At 33.5% G+C, this 22,621-nt stretch overlaps 1 protein-coding gene and 1 long non-coding RNA gene across 2 annotated transcripts; one reads left to right on the plus strand and one right to left on the minus strand.

Annotated features, from left to right (window-relative positions):
• The first annotated feature begins 751 nt into the window (after window positions 1-751).
• On the plus strand, window positions 752-9,268 carry LOC138321258 (uncharacterized). Its single transcript, XR_011208304.1, has 3 exons — window positions 752-866; window positions 2,534-2,779; window positions 8,732-9,268. It is a non-coding gene; the product is annotated as an uncharacterized lncRNA (long non-coding RNA).
• Window positions 9,269-17,092: 7,824 nt separating this feature from the next.
• Window positions 17,093-18,962, minus strand: LOC138322461 (sulfur globule protein CV2-like). The gene is made up of 4 exons (XM_069266488.1): window positions 18,861-18,962; window positions 18,048-18,407; window positions 17,459-17,554; window positions 17,093-17,196 (listed from the first exon to the last, which is right to left on the minus strand). Exons 2-3 carry the CDS (start codon window positions 18,397-18,399, stop codon window positions 17,496-17,498), a joined length of 411 nt encoding a protein of 136 aa, XP_069122589.1. The 5' UTR covers window positions 18,400-18,407; window positions 18,861-18,962; the 3' UTR covers window positions 17,093-17,196; window positions 17,459-17,495.
• Window positions 18,963-22,621: the final 3,659 nt, after the last annotated feature.

The raw sequence follows: 22,621 nt of genomic DNA on the forward strand, positions 1-22,621 counted from the left end.
CCTCATTTACAGGCAACAAGCCTAGTTATATAGACAGGATTATTACTATGAAAAGTATGTCTAGTTTTTACCATATGAATATGTCTGTTTGGCAGTTGCAGGAAGGTAATTAACCTTTATTAGGTAAAGTCAGCATATGACCGTGTAACGATCAATACATAGAACAAGATTATCTTAGTAGGTATACAGATTAAGTAGATTTTCACGAACAACACGTTTTTGACATTTATACATTTCATGTACAGACAAATCTACTACTATCATAACAATTTGTTTTTGACACAAAAATTATAGTACATATTTTGCTGACGAAAAACGTGTTTTATAACACATATATAGGTTAGGTATTTTCTGTAACAATCGGGTATGGCAATAAAATTTAGAGAAGATTTAATTCAAACATGTTATCACATGAGGTACATATATTCCATCCAAGTTTTTCAATTTGTTTGAAAGCGAAGTGAATTATTATTGCAATCTTGCATAACATTTCATTATGCTGAGTTAAAGATAGATTACATTATTGTCTACATGTGTACAAGTTAAAAATGTAAGGGAAACTATAATTGTCCTTCTTTCAAACTTTTTCTTTGAGGCAAACTTTTATCATTGTAGATCCTAATTAATAAAAGGCTTTATCTATTTATGTTTTAACTTTTACTTGTACATTGCAGGTCAAACATTGCCGTAAGCCTTTGTAGACATACTTACACAGGTGTGTCCCGATGCAATTTACAATATGTTATATCATACCTGACCAATAGGTGTATGACTCCCGGAAGTGCATTTGTCACTTCCTACTGACCTAAAAACTATATACATTAGTGTAGACACTCTCGGAGTAGCGGCATCACCGTCTCAGGCAGGTGAGTAATAAATTATCTTTATGATATTTACAAAAACGATTATAAGTCATTCAATAATTTATGTGACATTTATGAAACCGATTAACTTTGTCCTATCCACAAAATGCAAAACGAAATAAATTGTATTATTGAAACTAATCGTTTGTATCGGATGAATATGAAACATGGCACATTATATTTCAAATGTATCGTGTCACAGGAAGTGGTTGATTGGAAACGTAACATATAAAATACTAATAAATGTGATTCAGTTTTTTCATGCGTGAAAAAGGTGCCGCGTATTGTTAAAGAGATATTTACATAAATATATGGGTTTTTTTCTGCATTAACCCAAATGCGCCTAATCAATCACTCCTGTCATTATCTTTAAGTTTAATAGAAGTATCAAAAAGTATTTGGAAACTTTGTGAAAACGCGTAAAATTCATAACCCGATGAAAATAAAATAACGACATCGATGGTTATAACTATAGCTATTTCATGAAAGATTCGATGTTTGAAATTCAAAAAATCAATCAATAAATAACAAGTCCATTGTTGAATATTTGTCGTATTGTTATCGAGTTGAAACCACATTCTCTTCAAAATATCACTTAATATTACTAGAATTTGTAAATTCATTCTTTCTCAATCACTATTGGTTTGAGATAGATAAGGAGATAAAAATGATACATGTACAGTTTTTTTCATTAGACCACTGTGTTACAATTAAAGAAAAGAAAAAAAGAAAAGCAAAATAAAATAAATAAATAAATAAATAAATAGATAAAAATAATAAATGAATATATAATAATAAAATATAAATAAACCACACAAAAAATGAACAATGAATGTAACAATCAAAAGTTAATGAAAGTTGCTTTATCCATATTGTTATAAAGTTTTGTACAATGATCTTCAAAATACATAGATCGAGCAAGTTATTATCTCAAAAAATCATAAAAAATGTCTGTAAACAAAATGTTTTTACTAACTTTCTTTTGTGATATAGATTTGAGGAAAGAGTGGTTGACAATAAGTAAATTATGAAAATGTGATGAAATGAAAGCGATCAAATAAAAGAAGTGAAAGAGACCTCCTGTGAGAGGCTATATGTTGTAAGAGGGATGAACCCAGGGCCCCAACCCTGGCATCTTTCTAATTTGCTGGGGAAGAAAACTGATTTTGAAACATAAGAAAAGAAAGCAAATATGAAAATTTTGACTATTTTGGCAATAGATTTCGTCTATTAAACTAAAGAGCGCATCCTTGAACAAACTTAATATTTATAAGAATATGTATGCACTTCCAATACATCTTTAGAAGAAATGTAAAGTTTATTCTAGGATGCGCTCTATGGTATCTTAGACAAAACTTAGCAAAACATGGCGAAAAAAACTGCAAAATCAGAAAACTCATTTTACAATTAAATTACGGAATGTACTATATATGTCAAATTCAACAATTTAAAAACTTAATAACAGTTTAGAAAATTTGACTAATTTGGGGGGCAAAAACGGTCCAAACCATACATAGTCCTTCATTGACTCATACAAGCAGTACTGATGACTAACTTTTTCTAAGTTTTTAGAAAAAAGCCTTTTGTATATATAGATTGTGAGATGATTGAAAGGTTATAATAATGAGAAGATAGATTGAATTCCATAGTACATCGTTTTTCTATTACAGGATACAGCATGGTTCGTTTGGCTGTTTCCTCACTACTGATAGTCCTATGTTTGACCTTTGTCTACGCCGACTATTCAAGTTATGGAAGACAAGAACCGTCCCGGTCCTATTCAACTTATACATTAACGTATGCTCCCGGCCAGGACCTTTATCCGTCGTATTTCAATCCGGTACCGTACGATGGGGAGGATTCTACAGAATGTGGAATTTTTGATATCAACTGTGGTAACGGATCCGACTTAGTTTGTAAGTATATCAAGAAATAAATGCCTGCGCTTAAGGTATTTCTACCCGAGTTATGCAGTTATACTTCAGGGCAACAAGAGTTCCAAACTCACGGTTAAGGGGGGCATCAGATACCAAGCAAAATACAAAGATGAAAGCAGCATAATTGCAATGAGTATATTAACATTTCTTCACACCATTATATACACATATTGTAATTATGCATATTTACATTAATAAAAATTATATTTAAATGAATTAAATGCTTAATTGCAATTTTTAAGATATTATTTTGAGGGTACAAGCACAAGAGAGGAGAGTAAAAAAGTCAAAAACACAGCTACATATTTTTAAAATATCCCCTCTTCAACTATTTGTTGACAAAACCCTTAAAAGAGCACACATTTAGTTACCAAAGCCCCTGCAAATGAAGGTACATTTCATATGTGAGAAATCAATATGGCTGTACCTTGTGTCAGAAAGTTTAGTTCCAAAACAAAGTTATTTTTAGAACAGGTAAAAATACAGGTGAGGTGAGGTATGGAGACTCTAAAGTGCTAGACACAAAGCAAGGGAGATAATTAACAAAATGATATGAAGGCCAATTACATATAAATGTATTTATCAACCAAATGAAATTCAAGATTTTTATGAAATAAATTTAAATTTTGTTAAATTGAAGATATTGTTCTTTTCAAATAATATTTTAGAAATTTAATTAAAGTAAAGGTCAGTTGAATTCAAATGATTAATGAAATTCCAAACTTCATATGAGGGAGGATGGAGGGTGCAGGGGATGTAGTTTGTGAGTTCAAATGATCAATATAATTATACTCTCACAATGTATATACACGTATTCTCATTATCGCCCTTTGTCATCCCAAGTGTTAAGTATCTATAAAGCTAAACTATTGAGGCAAATTGGAGTGGGGTGGGGGAGGGTGAAAAACAGGCAAAATTTTATTGTTTATACCAAACACTACACTACACACAGGTGTTTATACCTAATACTACACTACACTACACACTGGTGTTTATATCTAACACTACACTACACTCTGGTGTTTATACCTAACACTACACTACACACTGGTGTTTATACCTAACACTACACTACACACTGGTGTTTATACCTAACACTACACTACACACTGGTGTTTATACCTAACACTACACTACACACTGGTGTTTACACCTTACACTACACTACACTACACACAGGTGTTTATATCTTACACTACACTACACTACACACAGGTGTTTATATCTAACACTACACTACACTCTGGTGTTTATACCTAACACTACACTACACACAGGTGTTTATACCTAACACTACACTACACACAGGTGTTTATACCTACACTACACTACACACTGGTGTTTATACCTAACACTACACTACACACTGGTGTTTATACCTAACACTACACTACACACAGGTGTTTATACCTAACACTACACTACACACTGGTGTTTACACCTTACACTATACTACACACTCGTGTTTATACCTTACACTAAACTACACACTCGTGTTTATACTTAACACTACTCTACACACTGGTGTTTATATCTAACACTACACTACACATTGTTGTTTATACCTAACACTACACACTGGTGTTTATACCTAACACTACACTACACACCGGTGTTTATACCTAACACTACACACTGGTGTTTACACCTAACACTAAACACTGGTGTTTATACCTAACACTACACTCTGGTGTTTATACCTAACACTACACAATTGTGTTTATACCTAACACTACATACTGGTGTTTATACATAACACTACACACTGGTGTTTATATCTAACACTACACTACACACTTGTGTTTATACCTAACACTACACACTGGTATTTATACCTAACACTTCACACTGGTGTTTATATCTATCACTACACACTGGTGTTTATACCTAACACTTCACACTGGTGTTTATACCTAACACTACATACTGGTGTTTATACCTAACGCTACATACTGGTGTTTATACCTAACACTACATACTGGTATTTATACCTAACACTAAACTACACACTGGTGTTTATATCTTACACTACACACTGGTGTTTATATCTAACACTACACTACACATTGGTGTTTATACCTAACACTACACACTGGTGTTTATACCTAACACTACACACTGGTGTTTATACCTAACACTTCACACTGGTGTTTGTACCTAACACTACACACTGGTGTTTTTATCTAACACTACACAACACATTGGTGTTTATACCTAACACTACACACTGGTGTTTACACCTAACACTACACACTGGTGTTTATACCTAACACTACATACTGGTGTTTATACCTAACACTACACACTGGTGTTTATACCTAACACTACACTACACACTGGTGTTTATACCTAACACTACACACTGGTGTTTATACCTAACACTACACACTGGTGTTGTTTACTAACACTATGGTAAATATACCTAACACTACACACTGGTGTTTGTACCTAACACTACATGCTGGTTTTTATACTTAAAACACACATTGGTGTTTATACCTAACACTACACACTGGTGTTTATATCTAACACTACACTACACATTGGTGTTTATACCTAACACTACATACTGGTATTTATACCTAACACTAAACTACACACTGGTGTTTATATCTTACACTACACACTGGTGTTTATATCTAACACTACACTACACATTGGTGTTTATACCTAACACTACACACTGGTGTTTATACCTAACACTACACACTGGTGTTTATACCTAACACTTCACACTGGTGTTTATACCTAACACTACACACTGGTGTTTATATCTAACACTACACTACACATTGGTGTTTATACCTAACACTACTCACTGGTGTTTACACCTAACACTACACACTGGTGTTTATACCTAACACTACATACTGGTGTTTATACCTAACACTACATACTGGTGTTTATACCTAACACTACACACTGGTGTTTATACCTAACACTACACACTGGTGTTTATACCTAACACTACACACTGGTGTTTGTACCTAACACTACATGCTGGTTTTTATACCTAAAACTACACACTGGTGTTTACACCTAACACTACACTACACACTTATAATAATTATTAATGAATGGACGAAAGCATTGATGGACTACTGGCAATGGACAAAAGACAATTTGAATAGCCCACCATCTGATGGTGGTGGGCGAATAAAATGTAAAATGAAATGATAAATGTTGATGCAATATGAACAGGTAACATTCATAAAGAACATATGATATCGCCGATAGTTAATCCTGCAAGACTCTTTTAGGATCAGATTGACATAAACAACATAATAATTGGTAGGGCCTTAGCCGGGCTCATTGTGTAGTATTCAGAACATAACTTGGCATTACAAACCAGATGAGCGATACATGCCCTCTGGGCCTCTTCTTTCCATATAACGTCACTAAACAACTGTGTGATTTTCTTATCAGTCTGATGCATTTACCAAGAATGAAACGTTAAAATTGGTCCCATATCAAAATTATTTCTCCTTTGATGTGGCCTCATCACATTGCTACATTGTAGTTAGTTTCAGAAGGAGATTAGCCACCAGACATATGATCATACACACGTATACATGCATAAGTGTGCCCTGCAGGTAGGGCGTAAGAATTGTACCTGCTGCCCCTATCGCATGATCGTAAAAGGCGACTAAATTTAGGATCTTATCTTTTCTTTCTCCCTAAAATATCTTTGTTCTTCCTAGAGTCTCCCTTGACACCACCTCACTTTTGGCCTTTGGTTGAGCGCTCGCCCCTGTGAGGAAGGCTCTGGGTTCTGTCCCCTGGCCGAGACACACCAAAGTCTATAAAAGTGGTAGTTTCTGCTCCAGCTTAGCGCTCAGCATAACGGGAGTGGGACGACTGGTTTGCCCGTTGTCAGTATAATGTGACCGGGTGGGGTGTGTTGCCTGGTGTCTTCGGCGGCATGCTTCAGTGATATAGCACTATGAAAAAGGGAAACAGTTCCACTATACAAGAAGACACAACACGAATATACCGCAGTCTCCCAAAAAACGCACCTCGCACAACATACACGCAACACATTGCATACATGGGAGGCCGTCCTTACATGACCATAGCTGTTAAAAGGACGTTAATTAATCAAACAAACAAACAAACAAACAAACAAACATGCATAAGTATAAATGTCAAGTGTTACCAGATGGGCCACGTGGAGGCTCTCCCTTTGCACCCAAGACCAAATTTGGGTTCAATTCTAATATCAAGTGATCATAACCATAAGAGTCAGTTGATGTCAATAACAGTCAGATTTCATATATCCAAGTAAATATTTCAAGGAAAGTATAATGTGAATAGTCACTCTTGATCATAGCATTCATTAAAATGAAAGTATAATTTGAATAGACAACTTCTCAGAACATCAGTGTTACAAAATATATACATCTACCAATGCATACCGGTACTTATTAAAAGATAATACAATTACAAATGAAAATTCGTAAAGATTAATCTATGAAAGTGATTGTGTCATTTCTTCATAAAGTCTCTTATAACAATCAAAATATGCCTTTGTGTTTGCTTTTCTGAAACAAAAAAATAATGGCATCAATTTTATCACAAATATTAGAATTAAAAACAACACATGAAGCTAGAAACCCACATGAGGCAATTGCCAGGCTTTGTTGGGCAATACTATCTGGAATTATCCCCTGTATAACCAGCTAGCTCATCCATAAATGACCATATATTTTAAAAGGATATATTACAATTAACAAATTAACAATATAATAACACGATAATAAAGGTTAACGAAGATAAAGGCACGTACGGCGGGGCAATCCTCACACACACAATCATTAAGCTCTCCCTTAATGTTTAGAGATTTTTATTTTAAATTTCAGTTTTTCAATTTTAAAAAAATCATAACTTTCAAAATAGTAAAGTACTTATATATATATTTTTTATTACTTTCTTTGGTGTTAGACTTAACCTAAATAGAATTTAATTTTGTCTAGCCTTTGATAAACGTCTTCCATAAAGTCCACATTCAAATCGAAGTACGTGTTATTGAATCCTAAAAAAGAGTGAGGGGCGCTTATAGTGATTGAGTGCCTATTGAGTCGAATACGGTATTAACAGTTTCGTTGAAGTGATTTACAAATTTACTGTATACAACATTTTTTTCTTTTCAAGTACATTGTCAAAGTTTAAATATTCGCGGAAATTAATCGCTTCGAAAGTATTTTTGCGTGACGTCATGATTTAATGTGGGATAATTGTGACGTCCTCAATATTGACGTGGTGAAAAAGCTGTATATTTTTCTGATATCTCACCTTTTTCTTTTGTATATGGAAGATAAAGAATTATTCCCTACCTACGAGGGTGTGACAACGAAATCACAACTCTCGGGGGAATTCCTGAATGTCCAACACTCGGCAAACCTCGGTTTAGACGTTCACGAATAACTCCTCATGTTGTGGTTTCTTTGTCATACCGTCTTGGTAAGAAGTGAGTCTATTAATCCACAAGTCAAATGAAGCGTTTTACCTCAATTAAATTAAAATGCTGTAAAACAACTTATTTTCGGGTGCATTTCAGAGCGAGCGATAAGATACCACGGAAATAAATCGTGACAGAATGGTTCGGATCACAGGTTAGGCAGACCAAATAACCCTAAATTAAACCGACGCGAAAAGTTGTTGTAAATGAAAACAAGAGATTACGTCATCGCGTAAAAAGATTGGTTGACAGTCGTCAGGTACAAGTCTTTATGCATAAAAACGTGACTCAAAATTAGTCATTGTACAGTGATCAATTCCCAAAAGTAAACAAATCGTATTATGAGCTATATCAAGTTTTATATGTTGAAATTATCATAAACAATATAAGTTACTTATCCAGGACATTGCGTTGACTAATGTATGCACGTACACTTATCTCCATAAGCTAATGGTTACCTCTTTTTATTTCAGTAATTATGACGGCTATCCTACTCCTATTATTAGCTGGGTCCACTAACACCTCCGGATAGGCTGGATATCGTCTGAGACTACTTAAAGACTTTCCGGTGGAAACGTCTCATGGTTTGGTGTTGGCGTCATGCATATGCATTATATATGCATTTTATGCATATTGTATCCTGAAGGTTATGGAATTCCAATCGCCCTTCGAAATAAATAATTTTTATCTTGGTTTTAATTGTCACCCTGTTTTCTATTCAATTTGTTTTGTTCAGATGATATCAAAGTAAATGCTATTTTAATGACATTTATGTGAAATAAACTGCATAATCGTATGATGATAATTTCTCTTTTAGAGCCTCGTTTGATAATTGTTTTTGTATATTTACAGTGTCTAGATACCTTCCTGATTGTTTCATATTTTCATGAAGATAGAGAGTTTAGGTTTATGCATTTGTTCCATTTTGTGATAAGGTTTTTTAAGTTGAATAGAAAGGTACGTTAAAAGTTAAAATCAATAAAACACTGACAAACAATAAAAAGTGACAATTGTTCGTGTTGATTTCAAAACATATCGTTGAAATTAAACAAATATTGGAATGTTTGTTTATTTTGTTTACTATTTGTTTTTGACAACTGTTCTCTTGAGTGTACACTACTTATAAAATAATTGTTTAACCAATGCTTTACGATTAAATATACTGTAGAAGACTAGCAGACGCCGTGTAGGGGATTATTTTGGAAGGGTTGATATTTTAGAATTTACGTTGTACATTGGTATGGTCGAGAATATAGGGGTAAAGTATAGAAACTTATACAGCGAAATCGTGAACCTTTAAACCACTAAAATATATTTTGACCGGCAAAATGAAACGCCATTTTGATTAAGATATACGTTAGTAATAAAAGTTATAGTTAAATGATCTATTGCGTTTAAGTATATATGTTATTTAGCAGTCAAAATCATTTAAATTTAGCTTCGAACATTAAAATTAGGATTAAATATTTTGTTGAACACAATAAAACCACATTGGAACCTAAAGCAGTCGTACTTAAAACTAAATTTAAAGGTAATTATTAGAAAATAAATTCATTTTGTCTCATACCTACATGTGTAATACGGGTTTATCAAATGCAATACACTCATTAGATCATTAACATTTTGATTAAAGGATTTGGAAAACCCTATTTTATGGATTCTTAGATGTGTCAAAAAATGGTAATTAACTTGCTTTAATTACTGGTAGAATAGCAAGGTAACATCTTTAAATTATTTTTGTTTTAGAAAACAACTATTCAACGTTGATGCTGCTGCCGCTTGGTTTTGCTTTTAAAAATTCAGAAAGAAAGAAACCCGCTTTTTCTTGTTAAAAGGTGAATTCATTTTGTTGATGCTTTGATACTGTACTGAATACTAAAGACATAAAATAATATTTTAAAAGTACAAACGTCATTACAATACTTCTATTCAGGACATGAGGGGATAATGATATTACTTATCGCGTGTAAGCTGTGTAACACCGTCGAAAAAGTAGTTTTTGGATGCTTTAAAAGGGCTGCACAATGTGTTAACATATCTGATTTTAAGATTCAGCGATGCAATACCATTGTCATATAATACAAAAGAGGATTTTCAATGGATGTAACCGGTAAATCTACCTTATTAAGCTCAAAATATTTTCAAATATATAGCTGTCTCTGTATGGCGTCACGATGGTTCAGTCATGCCCACTGTTGCCTCGGGAATATGTATGGTGATTGTGCCTATCAGCTGAACTCGGGAAGAAGTACGATTTCATGGGAAATGGTTTATGGTCCGTTCTATCAGAACTTAACAAAATTTCCAGGCATAGCGAGTCGTTCACCAAATGTTTTGAATCAAGTACAACTAATGTAGTACTATCATGAATTCCGCATATTTCGTACTACGAGGATCAAACTCTGAATATTTCTACCAGCTAAGCGAAGTTTTAATACAGTAAGTGTAAAACACGAAATATTAGTTCTGTAGAAAGTATCGTTTTTTATAGGTGATATAGAACACGATTTAAATTTAAATATATATATATATATATATACAATTTTAGAATCATTGTTTCATTTGCCAACCACGAGATTCTTTGAAAGCTCTAGACCCCGAAAATATAAACACATATGCATATATTTCATGTTATGCAATATAATCAATAACACTCCCTCTAAGGCCAAAACAATAATATGTCTGTTTTTTATACCCTACCCTAATATTTCTTTCCTCTTTCCTACGAAAAAAAAAATTAAAAAGTGGGGATTTCGATCTCAGACTCCGGTTACGGCCATTATTTTAGAGTTAAAGATACTAAAAATTAAAAAAACAAACTTTCCGACCTATCGACCCTACTTTTTGCCAAGGTAACCCTAATCAGACATATTTTAGCCTAATAATCATAAACACACACACACACACACTCAAAACAACGTAATAATTAATATGACAAAACAACCAAACGAACAATTAAGTGATTCGATCTTATTATGATATATTGAAGGTGAAACAGCCAATGGGACAGATAGACTGCACGATATATCTTAATTAACAGCTAGCGAAGCGAAAAACAGATTTATAGCTATATCAAAGGGTAGATGGTATTTCTAATGGAATAAATTTTCTTCCATTTGCATACGGGTTCTGCCGATCCTGCCGCAAGCTAACCATCAATGGAATCAACACAGTTTCGCAGGCCACGCATGCTTCTATCAGGAAGTGGTTATTCCCGTTGGCAATCATAACCGCAAATGTGGGTCTCTTGTCACTGACAGAAATATCAGTGTTATTTAATCATCAGTGATACGCTGTGTGGTCCTCTGCGTGTGACATCGGGTTTTATCGATACAATGCTGACTGCAAATGGGTTAAAGTTAGCTGCATACGCATACAAATAATAGGTACACTGCCCTACACGAGTTCTGTTTTGTTTGTATTTCTTATTACTGTTATTTATCTATATAGGTATATGGTAATTTTGTTTCTTTTTATATTTCAAGTGATTACACTCCCTTTAAACATTTAACATTTTATTCGATAATCCATTCTTATGAATGGCAGTGAAAAAGGCATGAATAATTGGAATACAGAACCTTCATCCATTCTCAACAAACGAATTTTTCTATCGAATGTTGATATAAACACTAGAGTAAACATGTTATATGCTATATATTTACAGTCAGTGGTGAATTGATAGTATAAACCCCGTTGATTTCAACCAAAGGCTACTCAACTTTATTTCTCGATAAATTGAGTATGTCACGCGCAATTTGGAGCCGCGCGGATGAATTTATGATGGTCCAAATCAGAAACTTTTGGTGTTTTCAGTAACCGAACGTACGTTCGATGAACATGTACATGTATCAAAATAGGTTTGAACACATATTCATGTACGTGTGTAAATACAAATGTAGAAAAGTTACATTGTTTATGTTACTACCGTACCTCTTTGAGCAATGCTTCCGTGCGTATGATAAATAAACAATGTTGTACAATGTACAGTTTTGCACATTCCGATGACGTCGCAATGTTTAAATGTTGTGTGTCTGTGAGTCTGTGTTGTTCTCTATTCGTATTTTTAACATCTTTGGTTGTACGCGAATGGATAAGATATGTCAGAACACGTCAGTATTTGAGTTGGATAAGTGTAACCAAAACGACCTAGCACGACAATGCATTTTTGTTCACCTCGGCAAACAGACAAGTCCTGTACGTTATCTAGAATCTACTGTGAATCGGCAAGAGTAGGACTTACATACACAATGTACGTTTGGGTGTTTCGAAATATCAATGAAACGGAATCCTTCAATTGTAGCTTTACAATACTTGTAATAGATACCTCTAATATTTATTGAAGTGTTTAAAACAACAATATAAATATAGCTAACATTTTGAGAGCGGTACAGTAAACGTTTACAGTAGTGGGCCTACCTGTGTTTGTACATGTTCCTCGAAACGACGTCCGATACATTTGAAAATCTCTAAAATCCGGAAAGAATGACATGGAACTATGTAAACATCCGTGTATTCAAGAAATTTCAAACGTGAACTGATTAAGTAGAACTCAAGTGATCACAAAATTGAAGAAACTCTCTGTTTGTCACACCTCCTTGACACAGGCGGTTTGAATCGGACGCCGCGTCACAACTACGTTAAATATCCTGCCACGTTATGAATTGTGTAAGCGTGTGAAATCATACGAAGCAAAATATTAAAACCAAACTGCTTTGCACCATGGTGTTTTTTAACAACAGATAAATAAAATTATTTATAGTTCCATACCGGGAAAACCTCAGATATATGCTTCATCAGACGGAACTCATTTTATTGGTATGTTCATTGATAAATTGGCGGGAATTTCCGCCACTTCAAGTGGCTGTTCGAAATGCCTGTCGGAACCAAACGATATAATTCAATTTTAGTCTTATAAATGCCATAAACACTATTAAGGGTAAATTTTGAGCTATGAAAATAATAGTTAAGACTGTAAATATAAGGATTAAAGTCTCTTTCTGGTGGTTCTATCGAAGGATAAAGTTGAGTAGGGTATCGATATTTGTTTCATGGACCGCTTCGCGGTCCATTCCAAATATCGATACCCTACTCAACTTTATTCTTCGATAGAACCACCAGAAAGAGACTTTAATCCTTAATTGCAGGATGAGATGATGACAATACGAAGTATGCGTCTAATCCAGCTTGAGATAAAGGACCTCTTTCGTGAACAATATAACTTTGCCGAGGAACCAATTTTATTAAAACAAAATGTTATATATAGCAAAATTAAGCCAACCCTTAATATGCGTTTAAAACTCAAAATGTTCAATGGGCCTGTTCTATGGCCAAATTAAAGTTGATCAGTGGGATACGTAAGAAGGTTCTTTTTAATCCGAAAGTCTATCAAAATCAATGTTGGGTTTTATTGTTGGTACATATAACAATTAGTTTTGATAAAATTGATTCGCAGGGGAATACAAAATACTGTTAACGAACATATTTTAGAGCTTCTAATATTTTCACGGTTTTTGCACCAGATATTTTGCGCAAAAACAATACTGTGCTAAATACATTTTCTGTCGTTGAAGTAGCAATTATAGTAAATGCGCGGTTCAATACAGCGCTGACCTATATAAATTAAATTTGATACTAAAATTTGATTTCATCAAAATAAATACGTTTATTATATGACTGGTGCTTTTGCTGTATTCTGATTGGCCAATACGTTTCTCAGAAGTATTCATCAACTGCGATATCAACCCCGAAATCGGCGGCAAAAAGCACGCGAGGTTACTGGACTCAGTCCAGATACCTCTCGCGAGTCCAGTAACCTGTGTCAAAAATAGATCGAAGAAAACTCCCTTGAAATGTGACGTCATAATCACTTTTGACGTTGATTCGTACCCAAATATAGCGTAACAGGAGTTTCCCTCATTCAATGACTTCGAGATAATCTATTGTGACGTCATTATTATAGTCGGCAACATATATGGCGGAAGGCTGCAAGTTTACTGCGATCAACGGTGATCAACTACAAACTTCAATTTATGGAAAACGACAAGAATGCCAGACGGGCTGCAGTTGATACAATATTCCGGTACTACCAGTCTACACCGTTAGCAAGAAGCATTTGGATATTTACCATATGCTGCACATGTAATTGTTAAACTACTACTTTTGTAAAAAGAACATTTAAATATCATCCTGTGTATTTTAGTAATTAAGGTCTTTTTGGATAGCCGGCTAATATCTTGTAAATTTCATATAATAAAACAGTTATCGACCTATTTTCAGGTGGATACGGTGATTTATCAACCCTCGAAAATGATATAACCCTCGGCCTCCGGCCTCGGGATATATCATTAACTCGGGTTGAAAACTCACCGTATCCAACTGAAAATAGGTCGATAATTGTATAGTATTGTATTAAGATATAACGTTGTATATATTTCCATTATGGGACAAGTAACTGATGTAATCGAGAAACAAAATATAGCGAAATGTGTTTCTCGAGATCAGTTATAAGTTTAGTTAAATCAGTTAAATATTTCATTGTGATTTTTATGTTAAGTTGAAGTTCATTAATGCTATAATAGTGTTTTTCTTTGTGAAAAAGATATATTTGAAAGCTTGAAAATAAAAACATGAAATATTATGGATACATATTAGAAGTGTTCAATAATCGTATCAACAATGTTGAGGAATTTAACAAGGATAATAAATATAAATATAATAATTAATTTTTGTTTGTTTTCATACTATATCCGACTTTCTGATTCTATCAAGAAAAAAACACGAAAATGGCGCGAAAACACGACCTTATCATGACGTCACAATAGAGACGCTGACGTTACGTTTTGATTTACAGAAAATAATTATTAGGGAAATCAATGAAATCGTACGTTTAAGCGTATTTTGCGTTATCAAGTACAAGTAGTCTGAAAAAAAAATTTAAGCATCGGTGTAACTATTTTTTAAATTCATCCTATTATGAAATAATTTTTTTTTGCAAACTTTTGTGAGAATTTCTTTCATACCCCAATGAAGTTAAAAATAGTGACATCAAAGCTCAAATAAATATGTATCATTTAGTTTTAACAAAATGAATATACATACTGTATCTATATATTGACAAATGTACTGTAGCAGGTATTTCAACAAGCTACCAGTTGCCTCACAGTAATTTTCATATTTATGCCCCAGCTAGTATATCATTCATATGGTTGTGTCCCAAGTGAATAATTTCGTCATATCTTCAGACTGGAGTCAAAAGTAATACGATCAGTAGCATAGATTGGCGCTACAGTATTTATGTTTGAATATTATCAGATAGACATTCGGTGATTTGTACAGAACCGCTGCATTAGTAATAGAGACTAGCCAGTGGCGAAATTGTTCAGTCTCAGATATTTTCCGTAACCTGCTTGTGAATATTTTATTCTTCCAATAATGTCACGAATCAAAATATACATATATAAAGACCTTAAATATTGAAAATAATTTAAAATAATTTCACGTTAAGAATTATTCACAATTCGTAAAATGAACAAAAGTAACAATCGTATATAAATCAACATTTGCCGAAGAAAGGCGGACGTATGAGGTGAAGAAATCAACGCTGTCGGATGACAAAACACAAGATATCAAATCAATCTACAATTTCTTCCTTCTTAAAATATTTTTGTGAATTAAATAAAATTATTCTGTCGCAAAGTTTGTTGTTTTCCTACTGTCAAAAACATGATAATTATGATCACAAGAATATGATATATTTCAAGTGAAATTTGCCTTATAATTTATGTGTGCTTGAAGTAAATTTAAAAACAAAAGTTATAAAATATAATGACAATTTGTCTTCGTAACAAGTACCAATCAATGTAAAATATTTCTTTTAAGGACCACTAACTTTCAGAAATGGTTTTTAATTTATAAAATGTAAATGTAAAACGAGATCGATAATGTTGTAGAGTCCCAAAAGTTATCAACTTACATCTGAACGATTTGATTAAATAAATAAAATGTTAATTTTCATAACATGGGTCGTCATATTTTCCCGCCGTCATCATAATTACCGCGCGATTGTTGACTATCACTGTGTCAGACGGCAAAACAGCGAAATGAATCTTTCCTCTAAACAAAGGGAACCTTGCATTTATTTGGGGTTGTAACGTCATCTTAGGCCATCGTTATATATTTTCTTATATTTTTGTTGTTATTAAAAAACTTAATTTTTGTATCGGAAAAGTAGTGGGCTTTTAACTACTTTCTCATTAACATTTTACCTTCGAATGAGATTTTAAAATGTCTTCATATGACATTTTCTTGCTAAGTGTGACGATTCATGCGTACCCTTGAATGACTCTATAACTGGCATTAGATTATACTGTGCATTTAATGTCACAGGACATATACAAAGAGTTACACATTAGTTCGCTGTGTTCCATTCATTTTATGATCGACAAAGTTTTCCTTAAATTTTGTCTCTATCAAAAACAGGAGCAGATGAATAAGTAAAGATTGTGCATGACCAAAAGCTTATTGTTAGTTAAATACCTATAAACACGATTATACATCATTTATTGTTCAAATAATAGGTATTGTTCATGCTTTGTCAGCGGTGGAGCATCTTTAATAAATGTAGGAATTAATTAAACCTATGACTAAGCATTTTATTATGCTTTTGATCGATAAATATATTTCCCCATTAAAATAACTAAATGTGGAATAGCAAGATCGACCAATATTTTATCATAACACAGTGCAATAATCGCAGTTACTTTATAAAATAACTATTACAAATACTGCAAGAAAAATTGAAGTCTGTCATAGAAGAAATATAAGAAACATATATATTTAATAACTTAAATAGTTTATTTCAAAAAATACGTAACATCACAAAATATAAAACGGGGCTTTTGGTGACATACATGACGGTTTGGTCCTCTTGCGTTTAAAGCTGAAATGAAAAAAAGATCAATTTCTTAAACAATTTGTATGTCTTATGACTACAATAACAGAAATGAGTGCATTCCTTTTATATATTAAAGCATGGAAATAAATTCGACAATGAATACAATATAGAACGCCAAGGAATTTCATCCGTAGGAAAACCGTTTTCGCTGATAAATACGACACTCCAACGTTTTAATGGTGGTAAAACTATGTAATGCTATTTTTTGAAACAGATACACTATTGTCCTGCGGAACGTCATACTTACATATATACAAAGATAGTGTTGTTTTATTCCATCTATTTTAACCGACTCTGGTACTGGCTCCACTAGCGAGGAGCCAAAGCAGAAATCCGAAGACAACTGAAAATACAAACGTAATATTTGAGGTAGAAATATTGTAAAATGGAAAGAAATACTCATATCAGAAAAGGTGTTCACGAAGTCACCAAGTTCGAACTGATCTTAATTAAATAAGATTAATAAAATCACAAACAATATAAAGTCTATTAACCATACATTAGGTGGCCTCTATTAACCATACATTAGGTGGCCTCTATTAACCATACATTAGGTGGCCTCTATTAACCATACATTAGGTGGCCTCTATTAACCATACATTAGGTGGCCTCTATTAACCATACATTAGGTGGCCTCTATTAACCATACATTAGGTGGCCTCTATTAACCATACATTAGGTGAGCCTTTTTATTTTGTCTTCGAATGCATTGAGTAACAATATGTTTTTACTTTACTTTGTCTATCCTTTTTACGTTAAAAATAAGCTATAACAAACTGACATTGACTTGACACTTAGCAGCAGATATAAACGTATTGGTTTATATTAATACTTACCGACGGCCCAGAGCGACTCATTGTTGGTACCGCCGTACAGTCCATTTTGGTCTAAACCAAGCGGTGGGGCAATGGGAGGAACGCGCAAACCATAAGGAACGTTCAGAGCCCAATAGTTTGAATAATCCCCTCCACCTCCTTTTCCATAGCCCTTGCCGTACCCTTGCATGCCGGTATAACCCTGGTAACCTCCGTATCCTTGGTAACCGTCATACCCTTGGTCGTAATAGATTTGGCCTCCGCCATAGTTACCATAGCTACTGTACCCACTGTATCCACCATCACAGGTAACCGTTGAGAACAATCCACAGAGGATCGCCCCAGAGGCGATTGCTAGTAGAAGCAAACGCATCTTGTGACCTAGAATGGGATGAAATATTCAAAATATATAAACAACTGAATACAAATAGACGATATTATGACGACCTGATTTAAGAAAAAAAATAGAATTAAAAAAAAATGTGATTAAAATACCTTTGAAAAATTGTCAGCAATATGAAGTAGCTTAATTAAAAACATTTGTTATTCCGTTGATCATATGCCTTATCAAATAATGGATAATTGTCATAATTATTAATAACATATACAAACCCCCATATTATTTGTATAAAAAGGAAGCAAACATTCGCAATAGTAAAGAAAATGACAATATAAGCAAACGCAAGAATCAAATTGATTTGTGCAATTTTCCAGTTGTGTATTAGAAAATGATAACACCCATTTCACTATCATATTAAAGAATTTCTTGTATTGGTAAACTATATCAACTTATTAATATCCTATAATATGCCAAGGAAGGATAACTTTACTCACCCCTACGATACAGGACCCTTATCGATGTGTGAGGATCCCGTCCTGTTCAGGGATTCTGGTTTACTATATCTTGAGGTCGAACGTTTTATACGCTGACCTTAAACCAATACAGGAAAGATTTGATTGAAGCAACTTCCTCCTTGTGTACCATCTGCCCCAAGGCGGCCATTTGTCCCATCCGTCATCGTCTGCATCATCCAAACTCTTCGTATGGTTACTTCAACTCTTGACCTAAATGGGTTCTGTGGTGCGAACTAAGCGTGCGTGTTGAGGAGGCGGAGTTAAAATCTATTTCAAGATTGATCAGCTCTTGGTAATAGACAGAAAGATAGAGTGTTTGGTTGGAAAACAAGGACATGGTTATATTCTATCTGAATTATGTAGATGTTATTAAAATCATCAATGTCAGAGTCAAATTCAATACGTAAATCAATGCTGTATTGGTACGCAACGAGCTCTCTCCTTTTTTTTGTAATTACCTATATAACAACAAAAACAGAAATATTGGTCTACTCATAATTGTAAAACATTCTACACTAAGGATAATATATTTTAAACGATTAATTTGTATTGTTTCCATTTATTTTTTACAAAAATGAAAAAACTGCAAAACACAATTGTTTTGCACCTTCACGTCACAGATTTTACACCGACATACCGCAGGCAACTAAACGATTTTGTTTTTGTTTTTGCAAACACTTATTTAAAAAGGTTATACATGACCATCAAAACAGTATGCATTTGATTTCGTAATAATATAAATGATACTGGAAAAGAATCTTTTGCTTTCAATAAATCTTTCCAAATTATACATTTAAATTTTACTGGTTTTTATAATGTATGAATGGAAGAATATCGCCATTGTTTAACTAATCAGTGTTTAAAACAACAAAACCGTTGCGCAAAAAAGTCCATTGCGCTATGTCCTAAATGGAATGAAGTACTGATTGCGCATTTCTCAAAGTAAAGTAAATGATTTAATTTTATTTGGTTAATAATGTGTTGATTAGACATACATTTACATCTGTAAGCATTAAAATTGTTCAAATGTTGAGTATTGGTTATGCTCTGCCGGCGTTGGAACATTTTAAAAAAAAAAAACCCATGCTGATAAAATCAGAAATGAAAAAAAAAATCATCAAACTGCAGAAGAGTTATTTCAATGATTCTTGAATACACCATTAAAACTGACGATTATTACAAACAATTGATGAACCGGTAAATTATTTTTATGGCATGCGAAAAATTTCAAAATTCATAAAATAAAATATCTATTCTTAAAAGATAAAAATGTATTCATTACATATTGATATTTGTTCAAACATATTACTTATATTTATACAAAAGCAATACCCTACAATAGGCTGGTCTTGAAAGTAAGTCTTGGAATTCTTACAGACAAATGCATCTTCAACATATGCCGGCTTTGAAAAAAGCCACACGTGAAAGTAAGGTAGATTACTACATTGGTATTTACTAGTAGTCAATTTAATCACTACATCAGTATTTAGTCTGTTAGATTAATACATTGGTATTTAGTCAGTTCAATTACTGCAACGATATTTAGTCAGTTAAATTACTACATTAGTATTTATTCAGGTGAATTACTGCAATGATATCTAGTCAGTTAAATTACTACATTAGGATTTATTCAAGGTGGATTACTGCAATGATATTTAGTCAGTTACTACATTAGGATTTATTCAGGTGGATTACTGCAATGATAATTAGTCAGTTATATTACTATATTAGTATTTATTCAGGTAGATTACTGCAATGAAAAATAGTCAGTTAAATTACTACATTAGGATTTATTAAGGCGGATTACTGCAATGATATTTAGTCAATTATATTACTACATGGGGATTTATTCAGGTGAATTACTGCAACGATATTTAGTCAGTTATATTACTACAATAATGCGCAAACATAGAAATACACAATACTGTCTTACATAAGGCATACATTGATTTTTAATGGTTTGGTTTGTTTACCTTTACGTCCTATTAACAGACAGGGTCATGTTAGGTTTACTGTGAGGAAAACCGGAGTACCTGGATAAAAACCACCGACCAGCGGTCAGAACATGACAACTGCCCCATATATGGGATTCGAACTCGCGACTTAGATGTGGCCATGGAGATCTTAATAGGTGGTAATATTTCAAGAACACTCGGTCATTGCGCCTCTATTTTAACTTGGTGGAATGAACGGAGTAAATCTTTTCATTATAACTCTGACATGACAATTTATTGAATAAAAAAAAATCTAACCTGTTATTTTACATGTTATTTTATATTTAGGTGCCTGTCATTGTAAATCCACTGTTTATCAATGGCTTTTGATTTTAAAATTCATTGTCCGTCATCATAACATTTATGGCGATGGAACTCATGGTATTTTCACATGTAAAAGTTACAAAATACTGTTTTTTCACATTTATAATTAATTGATTTACAGACCCTCTGATCCATTTGTGATAAACATGTCAAAATGTAGCAAATAAGATACTGAATTTAGCATGCAAGGTCTTATCGCCATTGTTTCAATAAATATATAAGAATTATCTAATATTTTTTTCACTAATGTCATCGTTACACAACATCCGTTGTTATATGAAATATACATTAAACAGCTATATAAGCATTAAACTATCTTCCTATAACAGCTATGGTCTATATAGATGTCAGAGCTTTGCAGACAATCTTCATAATGCGCGCTAGCGCATTATGAGATGATTGTCTGCAAAGCTCTGACATCTATATAGACCATAGATGGCATAGGAAGATTGTTCAATGCTTATATTTACATTATCAACTCATTTTGTGGTTGTGTATTAACATTGTTTAAGCTATAGATCAGGAAAACCGTTTATCAACGATGATTTAATCCACAAGATGGCACAGCCATTTTGACGGTGATCAGTTGAAGTCACCACGTCAACATTAGGGACGTCATAATGGCCCCGTTTTGGGTGTCAGTTATATACCGTCAAAACAATTTGCCTTTGTTAGTTTATATAGTAGAAGTGACATGTAAATGTAAATATTAACGCGTATATACTAGTTTCGGTGATTCGTACGATGGCCCATATCAGCCGACATGGCAACTGCTTTACTAAACTGTAGTTGTACACACATTTGTGGTGATTGTCATGGCAACTGCTTTAGTAAAAAGCACTTGCCAACGGGTTTTGTCATTTTACTCGTTTGGCAACTGCTTTACTAGAGTAACTGTTTTGTCATCCTTACGCGTGGCCCATATCAGCCTTATTGGCGAGTGTCTGGCTTTTGAGACAATTAACATTCCACGCCGATATAAAGCCTAGTTTGATGCCGTACAGGTGTGCTGATTAAATGACCTTTGAAACCAAAACGATACTTTACGACACAAGACAAAGGCGATTAAAGTTATATACAAATAACATAGCCATAGGTAGTAATAAGTTATTGTACGGTAATTAACGGTAAACTAATGTTGAGAGCCGGATGGGGAGAGGTTACAGTCCTAGGATAGGGAAAATTAAATAATAGCTAGATTATCTCTCCTTAGTTTGAAAATTATTCAGACATGTATACTTAGTAGAGACAAAAAAATCGAGCCAAATTTCAGTGATTTTTTCCAAATATACTAGGGACTGGTTGCCAGTCTAGGAGGGAAGCTAATTTAATGAAGGCATTCAACTCACCTAAATCTCTCATTATATGCCCCTACCTAGGGAAAACCCATATTTTTACATAATACCTGATATTATTAAAGAT

The sequence above is a fragment of the Argopecten irradians genome, chromosome 4 (assembly GCF_041381155.1).
Source record: "Argopecten irradians isolate NY chromosome 4, Ai_NY, whole genome shotgun sequence".
Taxonomy (NCBI): Eukaryota; Metazoa; Mollusca; class Bivalvia; order Pectinida; family Pectinidae; genus Argopecten; species Argopecten irradians.

Coding starts and splice junctions, on each gene's coding strand:
- LOC138322461 (XM_069266488.1), bottom strand. CDS start 18,399: ATGCGTTTGCTTCTACTAGCAATCGCCTCTGGGGCGATCCTCTGTGGA. Junction 17,555..18,047: donor TGAGTCGCTCTGGGCCGTCG/GTAAGTATTAAT, acceptor TTGTATTTTCAG/TTGTCTTCGGATTTCTGCTT.